The 27,500-nt window shown below is 44.9% G+C and overlaps 1 protein-coding gene across 1 annotated transcript in view; it reads right to left on the minus strand.

Moving 5' to 3' along the window:
- Positions 1-27,500, minus strand: part of ctnnd2a (catenin (cadherin-associated protein), delta 2a) — a gene marked incomplete at both ends in the record, with an annotated part of 236,799 nt that overhangs the window by 61,305 nt on the left and 147,994 nt on the right. The window contains 2 exons of the mRNA XM_084474908.1: positions 523-736; positions 9,308-9,440. Coding sequence (XP_084331034.1) covers positions 523-736; positions 9,308-9,440 — 347 coding nt within the window. The remainder of the gene's footprint in view (positions 1-522; positions 737-9,307; positions 9,441-27,500) is intronic.

Here is a 27,500-nt window from a genome sequence, read left to right on the forward strand (position 1 = left end):
ATCATTAGCCTCAGATATGGTATATATATACGTTAGGGTTAGGCCATCCGCCATCATATATATACGATGGCGGAGTATCACCAACAAAAACTCCTATCATGCATTCTGATGTACAAGCCCTATTGTCAGACTAAAGTTACACACACACACACACACACACACACACACACACACACACACACACACATTTTTAGGCCGTTTAGCAGACGCTTTTATCCAAAGCGACTTAACAACGGTTCCTACACACATTCACACACCGACCCACACTGCGTCAACCACGCAAGGCGACAGCCAGCTCGTCGGAAAGACGTTAGAGTGAGGTACCTCGCTCAGGGACACCTCAGCATTCAGGAGGAGCCGGGGATCCAACCAGTCAACCCGCTCTACCTTCTGAGCTACTGCTGCCCGCCAAAAGACAGACACACACACACACACACACACACACACACACACACACACACACACACACACACACACACACACACACTATGACCCTGCCCAACGGCGTGTTGCCCTCCTCACCGGTGACCAGCTCGCGGACCTCCACGTCGGCCGTCTTGCGCAGCAGGCGCACCAGCGCGGGGATGCCGCCGCAGTTCTTCAGTGCCACCTTGTTCTCGTCGTTGGCCTTGCCGTACACCAGGTTCCTGAGGGCCCCGCACGCGCTGCGGTGGACCTCCCCCAGCCGGTGGTCCAGCAGGTCCACCAGGAGCTGGATGCCCCCCTGACGACGGATCTGGAGGAGGGGGGAGGTTGAGAGAGGGCGAGGTGGAGAGGGAGGAGGATGAGGGAGGGGAGAGGGGGAGGGAGAGGGGAGAGAGGGTGCGGTGGAAAGGGGTGGGGGAAAGCGGGAGGAGGATGAGGGAGGGGAGAGGGGGAGGGAGAGGGGGAGGAGGCAAGGAGAGAATGGTTTGGTGGGGAGGGAGAGGGTGGTGGGGAAGAGGTGGGTGGGGAGAGAGGGAGGAAAGGTTAGGAGGTAAAGGGAGAGAGGGAAGTGCTCAATAGATAATGGCTCCGTTCAGGGCAAATTACGCCAAATTAACACTCAAGGGTATGTTGCTAATATAATTATAGAGCCAGGCTGGTGTAGTGTAAAGGCAGGATTGGATGATGTACTGTCGGGGTACGATAATGTCGAGAAGTAAGGTATTGTTGTCATCCCCAATGTCGTTCCTACCGTTTTACAGCTATTCTCCATTATAGTGGGCTAGGCCACTAGATTTGTCATAATGCCAAAATACAAAAAAACACCAGAATTAATAAAATTAGGTTTATTACTGAATATGGGATTTTCTCATATTTGAATACTTGAAGTGTACCCTTTCTTCAGGTTAGATTATACACATTAAACATATTAACCTGTTGATCACAGAAGACTATTAGGTATCTTTCTGACATCTACAGCACCCAAAAGCATAATGTAAATGTCGAAAGCATAATGTAAATGTCATAAGGAGAACTTTCCCATCCTGCTCATATGTACTGTATACCCACAAAGATATAAATGAATAAAAATGATTAAAATAAGATATCACATTACAAACTCATATTGCCACATACAGATAGTTCCCTGTTTTTTCTGTAACATATGCATATGCATGGTTGACATTTAGGTGTTGCATAGGAATGCATCGACAGTTAATATGAGAAAAGCTATTTTCAGAGTTATTATGCCAGTAGCTGGCAAACAAGGCCTTTTTTTGTAAGCCCTTTAGGCAGCATAACAACTTTTTGAAAGTGAAAATATATTTTTTTATGTAACATTATCTGAGATGTAATTACTAGTTGTATATTGTTGCATTTGAAAGAAAACATTTGTGTTGAATCTGTGCAAGTAACAACCCTATCAGCCCTGCCACTAGCTGATTTAATGCACCATAAAGCATCATGGTTTCATGATCCGGTTCCCAATTACATCGACGAGGGCACAGTTATGCACATGGACTTGTGGTTCAATGTAAATCGTTCATATCCCAGTATACATATCCATAGCATCCAGTATCCATATCACAGTGCTGCTATGCACATTTTCAGTCCATATAGTGGCACGTTTTTGGGTGGCTATCGTCCACACAGCGAAAAAGTGTGGAACAACAAGTGACTGAGTTAACATCGCTGAATTATTCCCTGTCTGCTTGAGTGGGAAAACAAAAGCTGTCAAGACAGTTATCCCGCGGTGAGGATAACAATGGTGCCACAATTGGTGTTACCCATTTTGTCCTCCCCCTATGGTGTTCACATATTGCCTACTGCCTACGGTGTTACATTCAAAACCCTCCTCCATTGGCTTTCATCAGCCTTCAGGGGGTGCTGTGTGTAAGTGTGTGAGGCAGCATGGGCTCAGTCAACGGGAGAGCGGCTACTAATGACCAGAGCAAAGCTGTTACAATCAACCCTGCGACCACTGGGAGGGAGGGCCACTGGTGTGTGTGTGTGTGTGTGTGTGTGTGTGTGTGTGTGTTCTACAAAACCCTACTTAACCTTTCTCAAATTTAATTGTTGAGCGTCAGGTGATTAAAGGAAACACCTCAGAAACTTGGAATTTTAGAAGCGGTGGTGTTTTTTTTTTTTTTTCCACTGTTAAGGGTTGTCATAACAACTGCACATTGGACAAGATCTTATTTTAGTAGAAGCGTATCTAGTGATATTTATGTGTTACATACATACACATTTATAGACACAACAAATAATGATGTAGAAATTAACATACACCACAGAAATCAGACGACTTTCTATAGGAACATTATCATTTAAAGCTTGAAATATAAATTGAGAGAGGGGCAGCGAGAGAGCAAGAAAGAGAGTGAGTTAGAGGAGAGAACGAGAGAGAGAGAGAGAGAGAGGGAGAGACAGAGTTAGAGAGAAAAGGAAAAAGAGAAAAAGGGGTAGGGAGAGAGAGAGAGAAAGGGAGAGAGAGAAAGGGAGAGAGAGAGAGAGAGAGAGAGAGAGAGAGACAGAGACAGAGTTAGAAATAGGGATGGAGAGAGTTAGAAAGAGGGAGAAATAGAGAGAGGGAGAGAGAGAATTAGAAAGCGAGAGAGAGAAAGGGGGAGGGAGAGGCACAGAGAAAGACGGGCGAGCGAGCGAGCGCGCGCGAGAGAGAGAAGGAGGACATGTTTAAAGGGGAGGCAGGGACTGGAGGGGGCCGTCTGATGACGTTGCAGAAGTGTATCAGGCACCAGGACTTTGCTTATCTCTTCAATCCAAAGGGATTAAGGGGATGAAGGAAATGGCAGGACTGGCTCCTGGCCATGACTTTCAGGCCTTCCTTCGGGTCCTCTCCTCCTCTTCTCCTCCTTCCTCTGCTCCCCTCCTGTTCTCCGCTCCCCTCGTATTCCCTGTCCTCTCTTCGCTCCTATCCCGTCGCTGTCCCCTCACCTCACCTATCCTTGTCTCCCCCTCTCTCATCCACTCTCGTCACCTCTCCTGTCCTCTCCTCTCCCTCACTCCTCCCTGTCCCTTATCCCCTCCTCCCCTCACCACCTCTCCTTCCCTCCTTTACTATCTTCCCCCCATCGCTGCCCTTGGCTTCACTGCAGTCTCCCCCTACAGCTCTCTCTGGTCCTCCCCCATCTACGCTCCACACTATAAACCGGCTAGTGTGGATTGCTAGTATAAATTGGCTGCAACACTGCTCCTCCCTCTCCCCCTCTCTTTCTCTCCCCTCTCTCCCTGTCTCTCTCTCCACCACAACATTTCCTCCCTCCTCCGTTCCTCACTCACTGTCCCTTGTGCTCCCGTCTCCATGGTTCATCCGTTATTCTATAAAAAGCCAAGACAGCAGCAACACATCTGTTCACCCAGGAACTCCATCGACCCCTCCCCCCCCCCCCCCCACACACACACACACACACACACACACACACACACACACACACACACACACACACACACACACACACACACACACACACACACACGCACGCAAACCCGCCATAAAGCAGATTAGAAGCACCGACTGATTCTTTTGTCTTTAATTTTCTTCCCTTCCTTTGGTCTATCCCGCTGCTTTTCTTGGTAACCCGTGGCGACGAGATTGCCTTGGCAACGGTCGTGGTGGCGGCGAGCGGCGGTGACAGCTCTGGGACATAGGGACTCGGGGGGGGGGGGGGGGATAGCGCGATGCATACCTGTGTGGCCGCGTGTGCAGGGTGTGTGACAGGGAGGGGCACCACGTACGGTGGCCTGGTGCTAATCAGTGACACGGGTTCCCGAGTGTGCATGTCATCGTGGACTTATAATGAAGACACCGTGCACATGTACACCCACACACACACACACACACACACACACACACACACACACACACACACACACAGGCAGACAGTGGACTGGGCCGCACACCCAGCTCCATGCCCTTAACCCTCCACTGAACACGGCCTTGGGCTGAAGTTATTGTGAAGCCTTTCAAAGCCTGTAAACCCCCACAGTAAATTGGCCAGCATTTGGCTTAAGTGAGATATTTGAGGCAGGCCCACAGTACCTTATTGCTCGCTCGTGTTTGTTGCCTGCCGCATTAAAGCCATGTTTGTGCGTGCATGCGTGCATCAGTGCGTGTGTGTGTGTGTGCGTGTGTGTGTGTGTGTGCGTGTGTGTGTGCGTGTGGGAGTGACTCAGAGAGAGAGAGACATTGATGAGCGATACAAACAGAAAGGAAACCAACAGACGGACAGTAAGCGCGATACAGATTGAGACACAAGAGACGGAGAGACAGAGCAATAGATGGGCAGGCAGACGATATAGATACAGATGAAGAGAACGAGGGGCACGAGAGCTTGAGAAAGAGAGAGAGAGATGTTGCTCGGCTAGTGAAGCTGCTCCATATTGCAGTGCAGTACCTCTCCCGGTAGGACCTCTGCCTGCTCTCTTCCGGAGCAGGTGGAGGTTGGGGAGAATGAGGGACAAGATGGAGAGCATAACAGTTAATGAGCCTCTTCAAACCGCACACATCGCCCGGGCCATTTCGAATATCACCCCCCTGTCTCCCACTCACTCCCTCCTCTACGGACGGACAACATTAAACCAGACACTCCACTCCAAAGGGAGGGAGGGGGGTACTTGCCCTGAGGACACCACTTATCATGGGTTCATCTTTAATGACAGCGAAAAACCCTGCCACACCTGTCGTTTGATGAGTACCCCACGCTTTCTTAATCTTCACCCACCCACCAGCAGCAGCACTCCCACTAACCACCAGCCACACTCATGTCCCCCCCCCCCACACACACACACACACACACACACACATGAGATGGTAGATGAGTGTGATTCATGATTGGACTCCGTTTTGGGTCACGGAGTCTGACAAGACACTGGTGGTTAAATAAGGAGATACCACTGTTGAGGTAAGAGGATTTTCAAGTTGGGTAGGATTTTGGTTTGCATTACAGCAAGTGTTTCAGTAGAGTGACAGACGAGAGCTTTAGGTTGAATAGGGAAGTGAACTGAAGGGGTGGACAAAAATGTATCCGGATTTCAGTTATTTATCAATAAATGTTAGGTGCCCGGGCCTATATTGAACTGTATTTAGTAAAAATATGTTTTTCTATATGAATGTAAAATAAAGAGATTATTTTGATCACTATTAGGGGTTTAAAATGTGACATGGCAACGGCAGCTAGTCACCCTCTCCCTCTCTCTCTCTCACCCCATTTACAGCCTTTCACCATATGTTTCGATTTAAATGTAAACAGAAATGCTTCCTGAATGCAAGGGCAGAAAGGCTAAATGAGCTGTAGCATATGTGCTACTTGTACATGTCTTCCCCTTCCATGTGTCTCCTCAGTGCCGGCTGATCTCTTGAAACGGAATCAGCCCCAAACCGAGCAAGGCAAGAAGACACAACTGATTAAAGTAACTCTGGTTAGGTGGCAGCGAGGGAAATACAACGAGACCACGGAGGACAGGAGGAATAAAGAAATGGAAATGGAAGAAAGGAGAGATGTTGGCACCCAATACAATTACAACATTGGCGTTGAGCACTCCACCAGTATAGAGAGAGACATAAAGGGAGAGATGTGGAGAGATACAGACACATTCAGGGACTGATACAGACAACGAGAGGTCGGGAACGAGATAGAGAGAGAGATAGAGAGAGAGAGAGAGAGAGAGAGAGAGAGAGAGAGAGAGAGAGAGAGAGAGAGAGAGAAGTTCAGAGACATAAATACAGGGAGATAATGTCAAAGAGAGAGCGACACGGGCAGATATACAGATTTAGGGATATAGTGAATGAGATACAGTAGGAGAGAAAGCGAGAAATATGGAGGAAAGACAGAGAGAGACAGCGAGAGAGAGAGAGGGAGAGAGAGAGAGAGAGAGAGAGAGAGAGAGGTAAAATATAGATGATGGACAGAGAGATGGCCAAAGAAAGGAAGAGGAAGAGAACTTAAAGGGTCTGGGGACATGTCTTCTAGCCTTCAGCCGGTCTGGTGGATAAATGGATATCGACAGGCCTGCTACCAGAAAGGAATTACTGCTGGAACTGAACTTTAGTCAACACTGTGTGTGTGTGTATGTGTGTGTGTGTGTGTGTGTGTGTGTATGTATGTGTGTGTGTGTGTGTGTGTGTGTGTGTGTGTGTGTGTGTGTGTGTGTGTGTGTGTGTGTGTCAGAACGGCCATGAACGAGGCTGGCGATGAATCCACCAAGCACTCTCTATGGTCAACCACAATTTGAGCTGAGGCCAGACCTCCATCTGTCCTGCTGTAGACACACACACACACACACACACACACACACACACACACACACACACACACACACACACACACACACATACACACACACACACACACACACACAGAAACACACACATACTTAAAATGTAACCACTCCTGCTGCTCTGATAAGATGAATAAGCTAAATGAGCAGCTATCCGAATATCTAGGCATTTTCAGTAATATTCTCTTGCACCATAATCCTGTCTACATCCTGTCTCTGTATCCTGGCCCTTTGCCATCTCCATCGCCACAGAAAGTGAATGCCTGCAGCTATCACATCGCTAATTCAAACAGAAATGACCTGCGTTGAGGACAACCTTTTCCCGTCTACGTCTGCACTTTCGCTGCACAAGCACATCACGTTTCCATAGGTGATTCCTTTGTGGGGTTTTTTTTCCGAATACACCTGTCTCTATTTCTCCATTTCTTGTGTGCATATTACTTGCCCATCGTAGGATGAAATAGCATGCCTCAACAGAATCACCAAGCCATCAGTGGGGAGTCTTTGAACATGAGGGTGAACGGAAAACAATTCCAAAGTCAAAAAGCGTTGAATAGTGCGTTGCCATGCCAAACTGATGTATATATGTATATACTTCTGGAAGATACCAATGTGTAGTCATTATGAAATTAGTCAGGGTAAGTTAGGGACTGATATTCCACTACTAATGTTTGTATAAAGCATATGTTGTGTCTAAGTGTCTCTTTAAAGTGGATGCAGGCTGGGCTGTTTGAAACAAATACATTATTTTGTTTCATAACATTGTATTATTTCCTGTTATATCATCCACGGCCTTGTGCAGTAATAGTTTTTTTTTTAACAAAGACAGAAAGAGACAAAGCGTAAATATTAAAGTAATTTATCGTGAGAATGAATTGGATAAATCATGTTGCGTCACTTTCAAATAATGTTCTGCCCAAGGACACTTGCTTTGTCCCTGACATTTATACTTTTTATCTCAAGCTTACACCTTGTAAAGTGCATTGAAATACATCCAGCCACGGTAAAATACATTGTAAATCTATATTGTATGAGCTTTCTTTTTAAACACATTTAGTTTAAATATAAAGGGGACAAACAAACCAGCCAAACAGACTTTCCCGTTTTCCTTATTAGTGTCTGCAACCTCAGCAACATTTACACAAATAAGAAAATGAAATGAAAACTCTTGCAAGCGTTTTCCTATTTAGCCGGTGAAAGGACATCACGGACAAGACAATAGAAACGGAGCAGGCAATATCCAACAGACAATAAGCACACTCACAACAAACTACCTTGCCTGGACCTTACAGTCAAACCGTGTTTGTATGTGTAAGTGAGGGAGTGAGTGAGTGAGTGAGTGAGTGAGTGAGAGAGAGAGAGAGAGAGAGAGAGAGAGAGTGTATGTGTGAGTGTCTTGGATTATATAGTTTGGACCTTGTACCATGTGTGCATATACTGTGGCCATGTCCCAATTCAGGGGCTGCATCCTTCGAAGGGCGCGTCCTTCGAAGGATGGAGCCTTCGTAGACCGCGAAGGCTGCATCGAAGGCCGAACGAGCGTTGTGGAATGGGACGGTCTAGCCTACGGAGCATTTCCGGATTGCGTAACCAGCCGTTGATGTCCTTTACCTTGCGTGACCACGCGCCGCTCCTGTCTCCTAGCAACCCTGACAGCTGCGGTTCAAACCGGACAGCGGAGGAGAAATATCGAGCCAGAAATCATAATTGTATTGGTTATGTTTTATCTTTTATTGGAGGAGTGGGAGAAGATTCACCGCCGGGTGAAGAGGAAGAGAGAACGTTGGCTTAACGTTAATTAGTTTAACGTTATATGTCTAACGTTAATGTCATTGAACTTTGACAATAAAGTTACATATTTAAAATGGTCCCAACCTTACTTTTATATAAAAAAAAAATTTTACATAGTTTTGTCATTAAATATGTATTCGCTGCAGCTGCTGCTTCCGCTCTCTCCGCGCCATTTCTGAAAAAATATCCAACGCGCAATGAATGTTGGGATACGTCGGGCCGTGAAGGATGCATCCGATGCGTCCTTCAAATCCGGGAAACGAAGGCTGCATATCTCGGCCGCATTCGAAGGACCCTTCGAAATGGGACAGCACTTGACGCGCCGCTGTGACGTATGCGGTCTTCAAATGCGTCCTTCGAAGGATGCAACCCCTGAATTGGGACACGGCCTGTATAGTGTGGCAACCCGGCCCCGTCGCAATCAACATGATGCAGAGCACCTGAGGAGCCGGGAGGAAAACCTGCTTAAAAGGCAGGCTTCCACAGCCATTCAGGGCTCTCTCTTGGCTGGGGTGGAAGAAGAGTCCAGCTGTTGTGGCTGTGCCACCAGATCATCTTTTAGTTATTTTTAGAAAGACTTTATTGTTTGATTAAACGGGCCGTTGTGGCTTAACACCCAAGTGATTTGCGTGCTGTTTTAAGTGAGGCGGGTTGCCACAATAGGCTGTGTGAAAATGCATATGTGGTATGAATATGGATATGTCTCAGAATGTTTACCATGCTATTTGATTCTACCGACATGGACACATGTTTGGGCCATCACACTCACATCACACATCACACACACATAACACACCTCTGCTTTGATCTTGTTGTCTCCGAAGCACAGATGCTGTAAGTAAGCAGCGGCGTTGGACTGCACCGACGGGAACTGGTGCTGCAACATCTGGATCACCTCAGGCAGCTCTGGATCCCTCCAGCCAAACTCCCTGGAGAGACAGAGGGAGGGAGGGGATTCTTTTTTAACCACTGTAGTATCACATTTAGTTATGCACTTTCAATTCCACGGATCAACAGGCAAACATTTGCACATAAAGAGAGACAACGGGGGCTGAGCAGCAGGAGAGCGAGTGACTGAGAGCGAGCGTGACTATGAACCACAAGCACTCATGATGTTTTCAATCAACAGGTCAACTGGCATTCCATGCATTTAACATTCCAATGCCTCTATTTCTACAGGCTGCATGATAAGAACGACCACATACATTTGACATTTTAATAGATAGGCAAAGCCAGCCAAGATAACCTGCCGAGAAAAAAAAAGATTAAGGTGTTGAATACCTTAAGTCCAGGGTTTGCACTCAATCAATTGGAAACCCTTATTTATAATGAACAACATCTCTTCGGAGGTTCCAGCGATGTCATTGGTTAGAAATGACCCCTTCAAACCACACACACATATACTAAATTGGCCCAAGAAACACAACAATTTATGTGCCGTTGCATGAGGTTACCCAACTGAGAGGAGAGCGGGAGAGAGAGAGAGCGGGCGAGAGAGAGAGCGAGCGAGAGTGAGAGCGAGCGAGAGTGAGAGCAAGAGAGAGAGAGAGGAGAGAGAGAGAGAGAGAGAAGGGAGTACGAAGAGGCAAGATTGAAGTGTAATGAGGAGAATATATTATATATTCCAGAGCAGCATTTTATATATAATATAACCTGGGGCTCTTGGTGTCCTAGTCCTTGTGCCTAATGTGTGTTTATTTTTGAAACGGGTTGATGCAATACATCCCAACCGTTCCCAAATACGATGATTATGATACACATTTGTATTTAGGCAAATCAAAAACAAACAATGAAAAACTGGAAGTAATGAAAACAACTTGAGGGGCATGATTTTGGTAAACAAGTGTGTGTGTGTGTGTGTGTGTGTGTGTGTGTGTGTGTGTGTATGGGGGGGGGGGGGGGGGGGTATATGAGCCATGGTCAGATTAAGGGTTTACAGTAGTTGCTTTCACATATGACCTCCATCTTTTCTCCGCATTTGTGGAGCAGGAGGTTCGACCGTGAGGGTCATTCACACTTATTCACACTTGATGCCCGATATGCGGAGATCGGTGTCAGTAGAATTTCCGGCTGCTTAAGGGGGGGCGGGCTTGCAAGGGACAGCATATGACGTAGGGTCGCAAGAGGCGGGATCGGGCTTGTTTTGGTTTGACCGCAGACAGCACGCAGGTGAAACGGGCAGAACTCATCGCGATCATGTTAAATGTTGCTGCAGCGATGCATATATACCGTTGCATCCACAACATCTGCATCGATCGATGAAAGACTGGAGCATGAGTTACAGACAAATAGAAGAAACGACGAACAAGAAAGGCGTTGCGAACGACTGCCTTACCAGAGGAAGAGAGCGTCTTTTTTGGCTTCATTTCACATCTAACAAACACTGGGACAAATGTAGTTGATTTCTGTGTTTAACTGACAAAACAGGGAGTGGAAGGACGGGACCCTATAATGTTCAGCTAACTGTTGCCAATAATAATTGTTACGCTAGTGCATGTGTGTGCATGTGTGTGTGAGTGGACGAGCGAGGAGAGCGAGCGGTAGCATGTGTCAGTTCAGTGAGGTAATGAACGAGTCCGGTTGTGTCTGTGCAAACGTGTAGGCCCTACTGTAAAGTTAGTGAAACTAAGAATAAAGTACACTGCCTGTCAATAATGGGTGGCCGCTTCATTCCGACCATATTCAAACCTATAAGCACTGCAGACCCACTGCCGGTCAAAGTGAAGGGTGTCTCCCGAGAGAATCGACGGAGCTCCTCGACTATGGTCTGGGAGCCGACAGCAGGAAAGGTGTAACATAATAATAAAAATATTTTTTAAACCATTCAGCGAACAAAAGGCAATAGGCTGATTATCGATTAGGGTGCGGGTGCCACTCAATGACATGCAAACGTAGACCGAAGTGTCATCAACACGCCCACTCAACTGGTGTGAAATGCCGACAGCCTACTGCTCATTCACATATAAGGTAATTAGCATTTCCTGCAGAGAACATACTACCTCGGGGGTAGCATTTTTTCAGGAGGTCCAACGTCAGGATATGTCATTCACATATACGGCACCTCCGTAGAATAGACGGAGAACAGACGGATGCACGTCCATATGTGAAAGCAGCTAGTGCTGTGGCCACCATGGACACAAATAAGTAAATGTCCTTATCTTAAGGAACCAGGTAAACTGGACTCCAAGAAGCAGAGAGGAGCCCCTCAAAGTGGTTGTGCATGTGTGTGAGCGTGTGTGTGCGCGTGTGCGTGTTTGTCCGTGTCTGTGTCTCGGCAATCCCTTCGATTACCTTCCCCTCAAACTAAAAACAACAACAGATTGACTCAGGAACGAGGACCAAGCGAGAGCCAACCAGCGCTGTCTGAGTTATCGAGTTCACAAATGGATCTCTGTGTTTAGGAATCAATCCTGTTCTTTCTGCGTTTCTGTTTCCACGACTACAGGTCACATGATGGCTGACAGTAAGCCTGGTCTTCCATTGTGGAGGGGAAAAAAAGATTGATGATCTCGCCTGGCCTCCTATCTCTGAATGGAGAAAGATCAAACCCATTGGTCCCCTGGCTGGTTTGAAATCAGATAGAGATCTGAGTTGTGTGTGTGTGTGTGTGTGTGTGTGTGTGTGTGTGATTGTCTGTGTGTGTGTGCGTGTGTGTTTGTGTGTATGTGGGTGTGTGCGGAATTTTTCATCCAGGCTTTATTCAAACCTCAAAGGTCATTCAGGCTTCCCTCAATGCTGAAAAGATACTGAGAAATGCATAGGTTTAACAAATAAAACTGGACAATACTCTCGATTGCACACCGAGGTGAAGTCATGCGAGTTCCTAGTCTTAAATGGTTCTGGGGTAGTGAGAGTGGTGATCTTAAAGATGTGTTGTGGTTGGGGCACAACAAACTAAATGTGGTTGATGCAGCAAAAAATACAGGAAGATTTGATCAATTCAAAATAAACCTGCAAGACATATAGAAACATAGGAGAGCTAGTAGAGCATGTTTTGTGAGGGACAGTGGTCCTGTCCAACATAGATGTTCTATAGGATGTTGAATGTGTGTGTGTATGTGTGTGTGTGTGTGTGTATATGTTTATGTTTGTGAACGTGTGTGTGGTTGTGTGTGTGTGTGTGTGTGTGTGTGTGTGTGTGTGTGTGTGTGTGTGTGTGTGTGTGTGTGTGTGTTTGTGTGTGTGTGAGTGTGTGTGTGTGCGTGCGTTCGTGTGTGTGCGCGTGTGTAGAAGCAGCATGTGCGCTCGCCTCTCTATCTGAAATCAACCGAGCCAAAAACATCCAGAGGAAAAAGCAAATGTGTGTGTGGCGTTAGCGGGCAGTCAACATGGCTCTCAGAGATAAACTAAGCTCTTTATCTGTCCAATGATAAGTGTTCATTCAGCCAGAATGGCAAGGGATGGATAGAGATGCGGCTAAGAGAAGGACAGATTCTCTAGGCATTCAGGGATTAGGAACGAGAGACCCTCAAACAGTGCTACTTAAATCTGACGGCCTGATAACATCAAGCATGATGTTTTTTCCCTGCATGTGTGTGTGTGTGTGTGTGTGAGTGTTAGATGTTAGATGTTCCTATACATTCAATAGTCATTTCTATATTCATTTTTACCACCATGGAAACCACACGCTTTCCATGGATGATCCTCAAGAGGGCTTTCAAATGTGCTTCCAAAGGCAGATGTTAAAACAGGCCCTGGCATCCCTGGTGCACTGTCACCAGTACAACCAGCAACAGCTCCAACAGCTGCTACCAGTAGCATCTGTTTGCTGCTCGACATTTTTCATTCCAAAAGAGCCAAGCTACCGTATCCCTAGTGTCACGAGTAGGTTTCATGCATCAAACAAGGTTATACACTCATACTCTCACTGTCATGACACTCACTGTCATATTGCAAACCATTTTCCCCTTCATTTCAATTTGAATCCATTTCTATGCCAGTTCTGCATCATTATTATAGTGACTACAATTATAGGGAAATATATACATATACATATTTGTTTTGAAAATGTCAGTGATTTATCACTGATTATTAGTATTAATACTGTGGCGTTTGTTCCTTTCATACATTCTATGTGGGCCTTAACAACTCTAGTTTGCTAGCTTATGTAAGGTTAATAAAATAAAAACCTACAAACAAACACACCCACACCCACATCAACCTCGTGAACTACTGTATATGTGTGTATGAGTTTATAAAGTATTGAATTTATCAATTGTATTTTGTGTATTTATCCAGTAAATTATGTTTATCAGTACCCTCGGTTAGATTATATGCATCTGTGAACTTGAACTTTTTGTGTGCGTGTGTGTATCTGTGCGTATGTGCGTGCGTGTACGTGTGCATTCTGATTGGAAGGTGTGCATGTGTTACTGTTTGTTTATGTGCCCAAATGTATATACCCGTGTGTGTGTGTGTGTGTGTGTGTGTGTGTGTGTGTGTGTGTGTGTGTGTGTGTGTGTGTGTGTGTGTGTGTGTGTGTGTGTGTGTGTGTGCATGTACGTGCACGTGCACGTATGTCATCCATCCTACACATGCTCCTGGCTCTCTGGGTGTAGTTAATAGAAAGCACAGTGATTCACTGATAAGATAAGCATCAGAGCTCACCATTAATTAAAAAACCCTCACAGAGAGAGAGAGAGAGAGAGAGAGAGAGAGAGAGAGAGAGAGAGAGAGAGAGAGAGAGAGAGAGAGAGAGAGCAAGAACCATAGAGAGAGAGAGAGAGAGAGAGAGGAAGAGAGAGAGGGAACAAGGTAATATGAGTGATGGGGTGGAGCAAACAAAGTGTCAGCCAGCAGTTGAGGGTAAAGGAGCGTATGGCATGTGACAAAACAGAGGTGACTGGGAGGAGGAGAACACTACAAACTAGAGAGAGAGGGAGAGAGGTAGAGAGAGAGAGAGAAAGTGAGGGAGAGAGGGAGATAAACAGACAGACAGACAAGGAGAGACAGACAGATACAGAGAGAGGGAGAGAGAGAGAGTGGGAGTGAGAGAGCGAGAGCGAGATAGAGACAGACAGAGAGAGAGAGAGATGCAGAGATGCATAGGGAGCTGTGGTAAAGGCAGAAACGCATGGAGGGGGAGAGATGTGCAGAGAGAGAGAGAGCGAGAGAGAGAGAGAAAAAGTTGTGGTAAAGACAGACACAAAGAGAGTGGTGTCAACACACAAGCTAATGAGCGCTAGCTAGCATTCTCAAACACACCAGGCATCAGACAGACAGTTGGTGGCAGCGAGGCTCAATTAGAGGGACGCACACTTTCCAAAGTGAGGGACGATCAACAGTATAGAGAAAGGGAAAATAACGGTAATTATGCTATAATATAAATGTATGGATATGAACATGACAGGAAACAGCGCAATAGTTAAAATATATGAACCACCCAACACGGGGTAATGGCAACATTATGTGGATTTGAAATTGTTCGTCTTTTATCATAGATTTGGATTTCTGTACCATACCGCAAGCAAGCAGAATAAACAACAGAATGATGAACAGACTAACCGCTACTGCAGTTAGTAACTGCAGTAGCCTCCATTCCTTTGTTTCTGTTCAATGCTGGATGGTTGGAGGACACACACACACAAACACACACACATCTATATCGATGATTCAAATAACAATAAAACCATAATCATAGTAATTAATATGACAGTATTACTTACTTAGTAATTAATATGTACCAGCAATTTAATATGAACTAGCACTTTATTGCCAGTCCAAATTTATCCCAAGGGAGACGAATAAATGTACTTGACTTGACTTGATTTGTAATCCCCATCTAACCTTTGTGGCAACCCGGCAGGGTGAGTGAACTGCCTTCTTCCAATCAGGACACTATCCGGAGCTTACTCAAGCCAAAACGGCCCTTTTATTCAAACCAACATAACTTTTACAAAATAACCAAAAACCCCTTGTGGGTGGAATCCCGTCACCCACATGGACCGGTCTCTCCGTTGGCGAGCCACATGGCTGGGAGAGCCCTGAATGAGCCTTCGATGCTTTGATGTCTTTATGTTCATTGGCCCCGGCTCCAATGCCGTCAATAGCGCCAGCTATTGACTTCGGTGGGCCGGATCCAGGTTGCCACACCTTCATAACGTTTTTTATGACTTCCTTCTAGGAGAGAGATACCCTGACCTACTCTCTCTTGACTCCAGCGCAGCCTTGTTCTTATATCGACTATGAGTCAGGGGCGGTGTTGGAATGGATCCATATGTACATGCAGCAGTACATAATGTACATGGTGGCACAAACACACACACGCTGGCACGCATGCAGTTGTTACCCCCAAACACCCATATATTGACCGACACACAAACACACACACACACACACACATACATATACTGACCCACACACACACAAACACACTTACCTACTCTCACATACACACACAAACACACGCACGTACACACACAGACACCCGTTTACTTGCGCTCTCACACACACACCCTGACATTATACACACAAACACACGCGCACAAACTCTCCTCTCTTTCACACACACACACACACACACACACACACACACACACACACACACATACACACACACACACACACACACACACACACACACACACTACATAAAACCCTGGAGTCCCCCTAGTGTTCACCATTTGCCGGAACTCCATAAAAAGCCCCCCGTAACTCTGGAGCAGGCTCCATAAATGTTTAATGCCTATGGATTATATAATGTGGAAAACACAAAACAACTGGGATGTTCCCGTGAGTTATGGTGCCCAGTGGCCTGGGTTCAGGCAGGGTTCAACCCAAATGCCAAGTGCATTGTCTAAAACATTGGTTCTCAAAATGTGGCCCGCGGGCCAATGGCAGCCCACAGAAACATTCCTGGCGGCCCGCAATGACATATAGATGTAAGTTTAAAAAAAATAATAATAAATGAATTAATTGATTTTTATTATTTTTATTTTTTCTGTTCTAAATAAGTTTTTATTCTGAAATGCACACAGGACTGTTATATCCCAAATTTGACTGTATAGGGCAGAGAACCCCAGGGATTATGTGTTAGTTAAAATGTTTCTCAAGGTTTTCTCTAGTTTTGCCAGGTTTTGCCTAATTTGTTATTTAAAATGTGTTTATTATATATACTGGATGCAGACCAATACATGTAACTGTAGGATGCAACCTGGTCATTAAGATGATTACAGATGGTATTTTTTTCTGTTCTCAAGCAAGGCACAATAGACTGACTGTTCTAAATAAGTTTTTACATATATTCTGAAATGCACACAGGACTGTTATATCCCAAATTCGACTGTATAGGGCAGAGAACCCCAGGGATTGTGTGTTAGTTAAAATGTTTCTCAGGGTTTTCTAAAGTTGTGCCAGGTTTTGCCTAATTTGTTATTTAAAATGTGTTCATGCTGGATGCAGACCAATACATGTAACTGTAGAGATGCAACCTGGTCATTAAAATTATTACAAATAGGATTTTCTTCTGTTTTATTTTTTTTTTTTCCTTTGGCTGCCCTTTTGGGTTCCTAAATTGGCCCTCAGCTGTCAAAACTTTGAGAACCCCTGGTCTAAAAACAAGACCCTGTGTCTGTCTGACAGTGAGACGCCTAGGGAATCACAGGGAGAGATTACCCAGGCAGGGTCAAAAGTTAAGTTAGATAAGTTTAGGTAAAATATATGCATTTTACTCATTTTAAAGAGGAAATGTTTCAGAGTAAACTTAAATTAGTGGGCAGGGAGTACGAAGAATGTACGGTTATACACAATTCTAGGTTGGCTAGCACTTTAAGTAGGAAACAGGGGAATAATTTCCACACAATAAGGAAATTAATGGTTTGCTAAATCACATGAATCATAAGCTTGTTTACAGTCTAAAAGCCATTGATCAACGATTGATACTTTACAAAGCACCTTGCATCACACGCCGGTCTACAAACAGCTCTTAGGCACACTCCCCGTGCTATTCCCCTGACAATAACTCCATTAGTCCTTGGCCAATGGGGCGCCTGGACTGACAGCTCCACACAGGAAGTTTGTCTCGGTAGCCCTAATCTGATTGGACACGGTCTGTCATGTCTGCTAACTGGTTGGAGGGGCCCGACAGTGGAGACAGTGAGTGTGCATACAAAAGCAGATGCTAATTAGCATCCCTCACATCAATCATCATCACCGGCAAAGAGAGAGGGAGACAACGAAGGAGATCGGAGGCATGAGGTGCCTGACGACAATCGAAGAAAATGAGATGGGAGGAACACCTCCACACCACCAAAGAATAAGTGACTATAAGAGATAGAGAGAAGAGAAGAGAAGAGAGCGAGCGAGAGCGAGAGAGAGAGAGTGAGAGAGAGAGAGAGAGAGAGAGAGAGAGAGAGAGAGAGAGAGAGAGAGAGAGAGAGAGAGAGTTAGGGTTAGGTGTGTTAGGTAAATAGTCCCCAAAGGGATCTTTATGTGTTCTTAAACCTTGATTTAAGCAGCTGAGTCCCCGGGAGACCTGACCAAGGCAGCGGCATAAGAGGTTATAGAGATTAGGGGTGTAACGATACACAAAAGTCACGATTCGGTACCTACCTCGGTTATTAAGTTAGGGTTTTGATTTCATTTGATTTTGATGTGATTTCTAAAATTGTATCAAACAAATGCCTTACACAAACGAAAAGAGGAGGAGGGATAAAAACAGGATAACAGGATTGAGGATAAAAACACAATAAAGTCCAGGACTTTATTGTGTTTTTAAGTCCAGGACTTATTTCCATTGTGGTCCTCAACACAAAACATCAGGACAAGACAAGGCAGTCACAGAGTGTGTGATAATCAATACAAACGTTTTTTTTTTTTTTAACGTCACTTATAAGGATTTGGCTTAAATGTGATTTGCTGATCTATATTTTGTGTGAATGGGTTGAATGCTCGGGTGTTTCATCTCTTAAAACATTGACAAAAACCACCTTCACACAGGATTTACGAAACTTGGTAGCATGACATTACTTCAAGTTATTCTGCTGATTAATCAGGGCAGAGGAAGCCATCTTCCACCCTTACAGTCTGAACATTAGAAACAATTGACAGTATACCTAAATCATTTCAGGATCTGTAGAATTGTATCTGATCTCTGTGGTGGTGGTGAAGAAGGCGTAGGACGGCAGTATACCCAAGACTGCAAGAACCTCCTTTAGGCCAAGCTATCTCTACCATCGACCTCTTACTGAGTAAGATGAGGAGTGAGCGAAACACAAATCTTAAAAGCATATCTCAACTTTGCACTCACAAAGGCGGTCAACTGAGAACTTTTCAAATATCGTCTGTTAAATAATTGTTTGGTCAGTTCATGCTTAGGGTTAGGTGAGCCGCTAACCCCCCGAACCTTTGCCCTTCACTCTTCTTACTCCTCCTATTTACTGTATGTGGGTTATTTCTTTAACCCACTGTTCTTACAGTCAAATCTGAAATCATTTGAACCCAAATCCCTCACCAAATCCACCATTTCTCCTGTCTGCACTTGACGGTGTGCTTTCATCTCCTCCCATTTGTAACCTCTGTTCCATTGCTGACCTTTCTCTTGAACCACATTATATATATTATTCTTCCACCCCCTTGCTCGCCTGCGGCCATCCCTCTGCATTCCTCCTCAGACCACTGAAACACTCTGTCCATCACCTCAGGACGCGACCAGCATCCTCTACTGCGTATCCGACAAAGTTCTCCGCAAATTACAACAAATCCAGAACTCTGCTGCCCGTCTGCTCACTCCCTCACACACACCCACTCACTCACTCACTCACTCAATCGCTCACTCGCTCACTCTCTCAGCACGTTTACATGCAGAGTCATAATCGGGTAACTAAACGAATAAGACCTTAACAGGACTCGTAAAATGCATGTAAACACCTTTATCCGATCTACTTGGCACAAAAATCAGCACGTCAACGGTCAAGCTAAATCGGATAAGAACACCTAGATAAGTCATTCATAGTCTGGTCTCTACCTGCATGTAAACAGCATCGTTTCGGAGTTCACGTTCTGTGCATGCTCGAGATCTTTTCCGGGGGCCGTGAGCCAGAAGTAGAAGGAGATGGTATACGTACGTGTTGTTGTCGCCGTTGGAAAACGAGAAACTGCGATTTATTTAGAAAGTTGGCGCAGAAGATAGAGGAAGCCGGTGAATGTAGTTACCCTCTATAAGAAGCGTATCCCCGGCCGCGGGAGCGCGCATGGCATGCATTCATTAAAGGTGGAAGCACACAGACGCTACGCTTCGATTTCACCCAAGGCTGAATTAAAAGTACATGTTTTCCTAAATGTAGGTCATCAACAAGGTTGGAAAGTAGTAACTTCGGGCACATCTGTCAAAATAAACGTTTTTTTCTTTCAACGTCTTTACGATCTTTATTCATTCATTGCGCTGCGGCCGAACTGACGGGGATATTCTCTGATATTATGAATCTTAAAGACCACGTCGGGTTCTCAGACTCTCGGGTACTTCCACAACAAGTAAAGACTTGTAGTGTGGGTTATCTCGGCCATGGGCGAGAAGGAATTGGGGGAATGCCGTATACCGACAGGTGGCGGAGGGGCTGCTCCGATGGGAGAAAGATGTTTTCAGTAGACAGCTGTCAACTCACTTCAGGTCGGCGATTTATTTAAAAAGCTGGCGCAGAAGATGGAGGAAGCCGGTGTCGTGCCAATGTAGTTATCCCCTATAAGAAGTCATCATCAACATGCATTCAGTACACACTATGCTTCGATTTCACCCAATGCTGAATTAAATGTACATGTTTTTCTAAATGTTGCTCATTAACAAGGTTGTAAAGTAGTAACTACAATCTTTATTCATTCATTGCGCCACGGCCAAACTGACGGGGATATTCTCTGATTTTATGAAATGCGACATGGAGGAGAAAGCAATGTTTTCAGTAGACAGCTGTCAGTTCACTTCGGGTCCATATCATTTCTCCGACGCTCCATTGTTCCGACCTCTCGGCCATATGCAGACTCCTCCGCCAGCAAAGCCAGCTCCTGCTGGACTCCGCATAAGACCGAGAGGTCGGAACAATGGAGCGTCAGAGAAATTATATGGATCTGAAGTGAACTGACAGCTGTCTACTGAAAACATCTTTCTCGAATGCTGCCTGAGTTTGTTGTTTCTGGTGACGTAAAGAGGTCAGCCGGTGGCTCTATTACCACTAGTTGAAATGGGCACAGTGCCACCTATCGTACCGGGGCATGACATGCTTCGGCCAATGAATCGGTTTACTCACCGCCATGTATACTCGGACAATTGCAGTTGTCCAATTGCGGAGCATATTTGAACTATGGCTTTAATCGGAATAAGCTGTGTAAACGTACTGACTCACTCACTCAACCGCTCACTCACTCACTCAATCGCTCACTCACTCACTCAATCGCTCACTCACACACTCACTCGTTCACTCACTCGCTCACTCACGCTCTCACTCACTCAATCGCTCACACACACACTCAGTCACTCACTCAATCGCTCACGCACGCACACACTCACTCACTCACTCATTCGCTCACTCACTCACTCACTAGCGCATAAGAGACCAAAACCTTCAGTAGCTCCCCCTATCAAACAACCAAGACACTTCAAGATATTCCTCATGACCTACAAATCTCTCCTCCCTGCCCAGTCTTCACTCCCTGGCTCAACTCAGATAATGGATCACAATGTGTACTCTTCCCAGCTCTGTGCCACTATCTCTCATTCTGACTACATGTCATTTTTTATTAATGTGACTGGCTGTTTATTTATTTTGTAAAAAAAAAAAAAAATGTTATGAAAAAAATGTTAATTTCACTGCTGAACATGTATGTAATTATCATGTCAGCATGTTCCGCTTATGAGCATGCTGAAAGTGCGTCCAGCCCATGTTAACGTATTTAAACAACAAACAACATGGCCACAGCGACACCGCCAGCAAAAGAAACCAAAAACAGAAATAGACTCCTCATGAGGAAGTCTATTAGCAGGCTGATCTCCCAAGGTAAAGTCAATAAGGAACCGGAGTCTCCCGCAATCCCCGGGATAAACAGCGAACAGGCCGCCCGGAATGAGATGCGGGTAAACAAGGACTCGGCCTGTTTAATTAAAACAGCGCATCTCATTAAGATGTTATCCACAAAACCGGCAGTGCGGATTCGCAAGTCCGCACCGACTGGTTTATTGTTGTTTATTTTTGTTTTTTCTTCAACATTCTGTCTCTGGTGTGATTCAACACATTTGAATGCAACGCCAAGGTTTCAAACACTCCCCCACACGCACATACACACAAAGCCCATCATCACGCTTGGACAGCCAATGAAAATGCATTGAGTTCCACCGGGAATAATGAAATGCCATTCAAATGCCATCTATTTAAGTCCAGGCATTACACGCTAAGCTTTGCGTGTAGCATGATAAGGCGAACACAGTGGTAGGGTTGTGATTGAGCACTAGCTTCCAGTGGCGGTGAAGCAACAGTGTTTACTTTCTGTTGTCGTCGGTGTCAGGCAACATATTATCAGCGTAATGCTTTTACTTCTGGAACCGCAAAGTTGATGGGAGCAGACAGTGTTTGCTGCCCTGCCTTGCCAAATTATCGTCACCATTGGCAATTAAAGTGAAGCCAGGGCCAATTATTTGCCATTGTGGGTTCCCTCTGGTCAAAGGCACTGACTTGTGATCCGTCTTCATTGTGTTTTTTTCAGAGCTTGCCTCGCCAGCTGGGTCCCAAACGTGTGGCTGTCGGGTGTATGAAAAATAAGTTTCGTACTGCACATTCTTGTTGCTTTATCAAAGGGGGTTTTCATGGCCATGCACTGCAGTCAAAATCAGAATACCATCAGTACCTTTGGAATGCATACACCTGTAGGTCATGTCTTGCAGGTCATGTCTTGCAGGTCAATTCTACTCTAGAAAGCGATTAAATGCTTCCATTCATCAAAACGTTTAAAAGAAAATTATTATCTGTGAGTGCGTCAGCAGGAATGAACACACCTGGCCTCTCCTCTCCTCTATTCTTCACTTTTCTATTCTATCCAGCCCACTCCTCCCTGTCCCTCCCTCCTTTCCCCTATTCCCCTCATTATATTCTCTCCCGGCCTCTCCATTATTCTCATCTTCTATCCATTATTCTCTCCTCACTACTCCCTTTTCTCCTCTCTCCTCCTCCATCCTCTTCTTCCTTCCCATCCACTCCTCTCCCCTATTCTCTCCTCCCTTCTCATCTGCTCTCCCCTCCACTCCTCTCCCCTATTCTCTCCTCCCTTCTTGTCTGCTCTCCCTTCCACTCCTCTCCTCTTCCCCTATTCCCCTCTGCCCCTCTAACATTATCCCCTCTCCATGGCCCTGTCGTCCTATTCTTCCACCTCCACTCCTCTGCTATTCTCTCCTCTCTGCTCCTCCTCTATTTCCTCTCTAGTGTGAAGCGTGACAGCCAAGTGGGGAATGACTCTGCAAAACACACACACACAAACCCACTCAGTCACACACACAGTCTCTCTGGCAGCGTGGCATTAAGTCGAGAGAATGTAGGATAATCCCATGGCTAAATTCACCGCGGTGACAGTGAGAGAGACAGACAAGAGGCAAGAGGGAAAAAATAAGGCATGAAGAACATGAACGGGGTGCAAAGGGGTGTGAAAGTAAACATTGTACAAGAGTATGACAGTCGAGAGTCAAGACGGAGTAAACACTGGGATGTGTGTGCAGACTGCAGGTCTACTTCTGTGTTGGGATATGTTTGTTGGTTTTGTTTAACGTTCCCCGACACATTCGCTCACTCACACACACAGAATTGAATAAAAGTAACAATTAGAGTGTGAATAAATTTCTATCATTTATCATTTATCGTGCTGTTGCCTCACCACAACACTTTATGCATATAATATCCATCTTTTTCTGTCTCTGTCTCTGTTCTGCTGGGGTAGACAAATCTGGAATTCTTCCCGGAAACCCACATTACCCAAACAAACTGACAAAGACACACACATATGCACACACACACGCACACACAGGGAAAGAAAAATCAATACAGTTCCAGCACATCCTCTATGGCTGAAGATGTGTGGTTGTTGATGGTTTTCTGTGTGTGTGTGTGTGTGTGTGTGTGTTTGTGTGTTCCTGTCTGTGTGTGATTATAGGGAGCTTGAGACAGAGTGCAATTGAATGTAGAGGGGGGTGAATGGAGGCAGACATGGAGATGTCTGTTCGTTGGTGGTGATGATGATGATGACGAAGGTAATGATGATGATGTGTGATGAGGCAACAATGACACGCCTGCCAAAGTCCAGCATGAAACAGAATGCCGACAACCCCCCGGATTGATTTATTTTCTGTTGACACTTCACCTTTTTTTATCGCTTTCCATTTCAACACACGACACCAGTCATTTCAAAAGTCATTCGAAAAGTACGCAGACAGAAACATACCATTACAAAACGTCACTCCTTCAAAATTGAGCAAAGGCCCTTCACACTCAGGCACTCAGTAAACACTTTTTTTACTTTGCTGCAAAGTCCATCTCTGTAACCTTGGTTTATTAACAATTGGAAGACAAGATGGAGGAGCTGCTCTTGGCTTGACTGTGTCTCTTGACAGATGCAGAGGGGATCCCAATTCATCTATCTTAATCTGTCTTTGCCTTTTTGACGGCACCCACTTATTCACCCATTTATGTATGTAACATTTTGAACATTATGTATGTACAATATGTGTGTGCCTACACACTTGTGTGCTGTCATTAACACGTTAAAGGCACGGTGCATGACATTGGCGGGTGTTGTGATGCTAAAGCTGGGCAGGGGGAAACCTTTATGGGGAGGACAGCCCATAGCCCTCATTTGTCAGGAACACAAAAGGCCTGCACACAAAAGTTGGCTTGTGCAATTAGCTGAAGCGACAGAAAGAAAGGCCTTAGTAAAATAGTGCTTTTTGCAGACAGTGAGGTGTAATTTGTGCATGGGATTGAGATTGGGCCCATTCAATGTACACGCAGCAGAAAAGCATTGAAGACCACGTGAAAAAAAGTGCCGGCACATGTATGCATAACATACATATACACACTCACACACGCACACACCGCAGACAAAAACACACAAAGGCGGCCATCCAATCCATTCACACTATGAACTCTGCATTTGAGGTAAAATGCAGGCATCCGCCTAAAAATACAAAAACCTGTAATGTTCTCAATAAACATTCATAGTAAAAGTCATCCCCTGACACACACACACACGCCTGGCTATTATCCCAAATTTGCTGATCTGTAATTTTCAGCGGCCGAGTGCGGCAGCCCCCCGTCGCCACAGTGCAATAACTGGATGTTTACACAGCCAAACAATGGGCCCCTGGAACACCTCCTCACTCAAACATCCATTATGGGCCCGCAGTACACTCTGAGCAGCTCAGATATTACACTTTTTCATGGAACCCTGGTCGTTACCATCCGACCATGCCCTCTACTGTATCCAAAACTAGAATGAACAAAATCATTAACACTGATAAATAAACAAGGAAATTGTTTTTCTTTTGGGTTAGGTGGGAAGTGACAAAGCGATATTGAAAACAGTGAGTGTTTGTAAAGGCACGCTGGTGGGAAGCACATAGAAATTAATGTTTAGTGCGTAGCACTGACGAGCAGGGTGTTCGACTCCAAGCCGAAAGGCTATGGGTTCGATCCCCAATACCTGATACATACAATCCCTGTACCTGAAGGCCTGTTTGATGAAGACACCTGAGCCCTGCTTATTAAGTACCTGTACCTGAAGTCACTGCAAGTTGGCTTCGATAAATGCATTTATCATTCATATATATGAGTCGTGCTGCAAACCAGAGCATTAGTTAGTGCGAAAAAAAAAAAATTTGCTCTGCAAAAACACACAGTCTGGTATCCATCCTCTTCATTTGTGTCAAAAATGAAGGATCTTACAGTCAAAGGGATGATTCAAGGAAATATCGTTTGCTGTTCCACAAAACCTCTCAACCCAAGCTTAATATCGTCACACACCTACGTCTTTTAAACGTTAAAAGAGGCAACAACAATGACGCACAACCAGGCCTGGAATTTCATGATTTTAGGGGCAAGGCCACTTGGCCTGCAGCGGGGCAATTTTTTTGAGGGCACAAATGCCACATGCCAGGGCATCAAGGCCATAAGTAAAAAAAAAAAAAGGATTTTGATTTCACTTAAATCGACAAATCCATTTCTAAAAGCATTAACGCCTTTTTAATAAACAGTGTAACACTTTGAGATAAATTGTTCATTGTTTTACAGTTTTTATCTGCATCTTGAAGAGCCCTTTTGCAATAATTCTCCACTTATTTTTCAAAAGGAAAATAAGTTGTTAAAATAAATGTTAAAACTGTATTATTGTCTATAAGATTAGAATTTGCCATAAGTAATATATCTTTATCTTTATAATTATGATTATTTCAAAATGAGAATAACCCTTCCTCTGCCGTCATGGGGGTCGCCAGTGTTGCCAGATTGGGTGGGAAATCCGGCCCAATCTGGCAACACTGACAGAGGAGTCACTTACTGATCCTAAGCAGTTTTATTTCAGAGTGCAGCAAAAAGCTCCGCTGCGCTTGAACTTGAGAAATGCTTGAGAAAATGTAACTTGTGCTACCACATTACTTGGTCAATAAAAGAGCTACTCAAAAGCTATTTGATTCAGAAAAAAGCTATTTCTTGATTGTTTTTCGAACGCTTACATTTATTGTCACGTCGTCTTTAGGAGCACTGTGCTGTATGGATCGAGTAGCCGGTCAAAGAGAGCTGTTTAACGCTTGAATTATTGGTCACACTTGTTGATAACGATACTGTTGTGTTGACCAATCAAGTATATGTACTAACATTCTGTGGCCGGGGCGGACTTGACAGGAGCGGGCAGAGAGGCAGGGGGAAAAAAAAAACGGGCAGCGGGTGGGGCACCAAAGCCACAGTGGCCGATGGGCATACGATTTTCAGTAGCGGGGCAATGTCGTGGCAGCCAGTGAAATTCCTGCCCGGCGCACAACCATCTTCGCTTTGTGATGATTTCCCCTTAACCTAAATGCTGACAACCACCACATGTAAGAGCCTCTGTAAATTGAATACGATGCCTCTGCACTTAATCTGACGATAAAAATAATTACCAGGGGTTTACTTAGCTTTTTTTTCCCGAGAGCATAAAAGATAGACAACAAATTACCCCCAAAAAATACTGTCCCGAAACTTAAATGAGCTTTATTCAAAGATTCTCTGAGAGTTTAACACTTTTTCATGTCAGAGAACGTGACAAGCACAGAGCGCCGACATCAAACATGGAACATCTTAAACCCATCTGACTGAATCAGCGCGTGAATATCAACACAAACCCCCAATATTGAGGACACACAAACTCACACAGACAAAATCTAAGATTAGATTTTGCTGACGAGCTTGCTGAGAATTTTTATTCTTCAATCACTGTGTGACTTGCAGCTGCGGAAATGTTAGTGCATTAAAGCGTCTGCAATTGCCGCAAAGTAACGAGCAGGGAAGGTGAGCTATTTTTACTAGCCAGATGATAATGAGAAAGACACCCAGAGCATGTGTGAAGGTGTGTGTGTGACAGTGTGAGAAAGTGTGTGTGTGTGCATATGTGTACTGATTATACATGCACATGTATAATCACCATCAACTAATGAACATGTGATGTAGAGTGTATGTTGTTTGAAGTGTGTGCGACAACTTCAGTGGACACCGAATCCTAATCTAATGAAGGTAACCTAGCATGATGCTTTGAGTGCATGTATGATTGTGTGTGTGTGTGTGTCTGTGTGTGTCTGTGTGTGTGTGCGTGTGTTTGTGTGTGTGTGTGTGTGAGAGTGTGTGTGCCTGCACATGCATGCGTGTGTCAGTATGATGAAATCGTGTACTATCCTCGGAAGGCAGAGGTCACAGGCCTGCCTTGACACTGAGCATGTATCCTAGATTGAACATGAATAAAGACGTGATTAATCTACAAACCCATTCATGATATTGTTT

This window comes from Micromesistius poutassou, assembly GCF_964030765.1.
Source record: "Micromesistius poutassou genome assembly, chromosome: 11".
Lineage (NCBI taxonomy): Eukaryota > Metazoa > Chordata > Actinopteri > Gadiformes > Gadidae > Micromesistius > Micromesistius poutassou.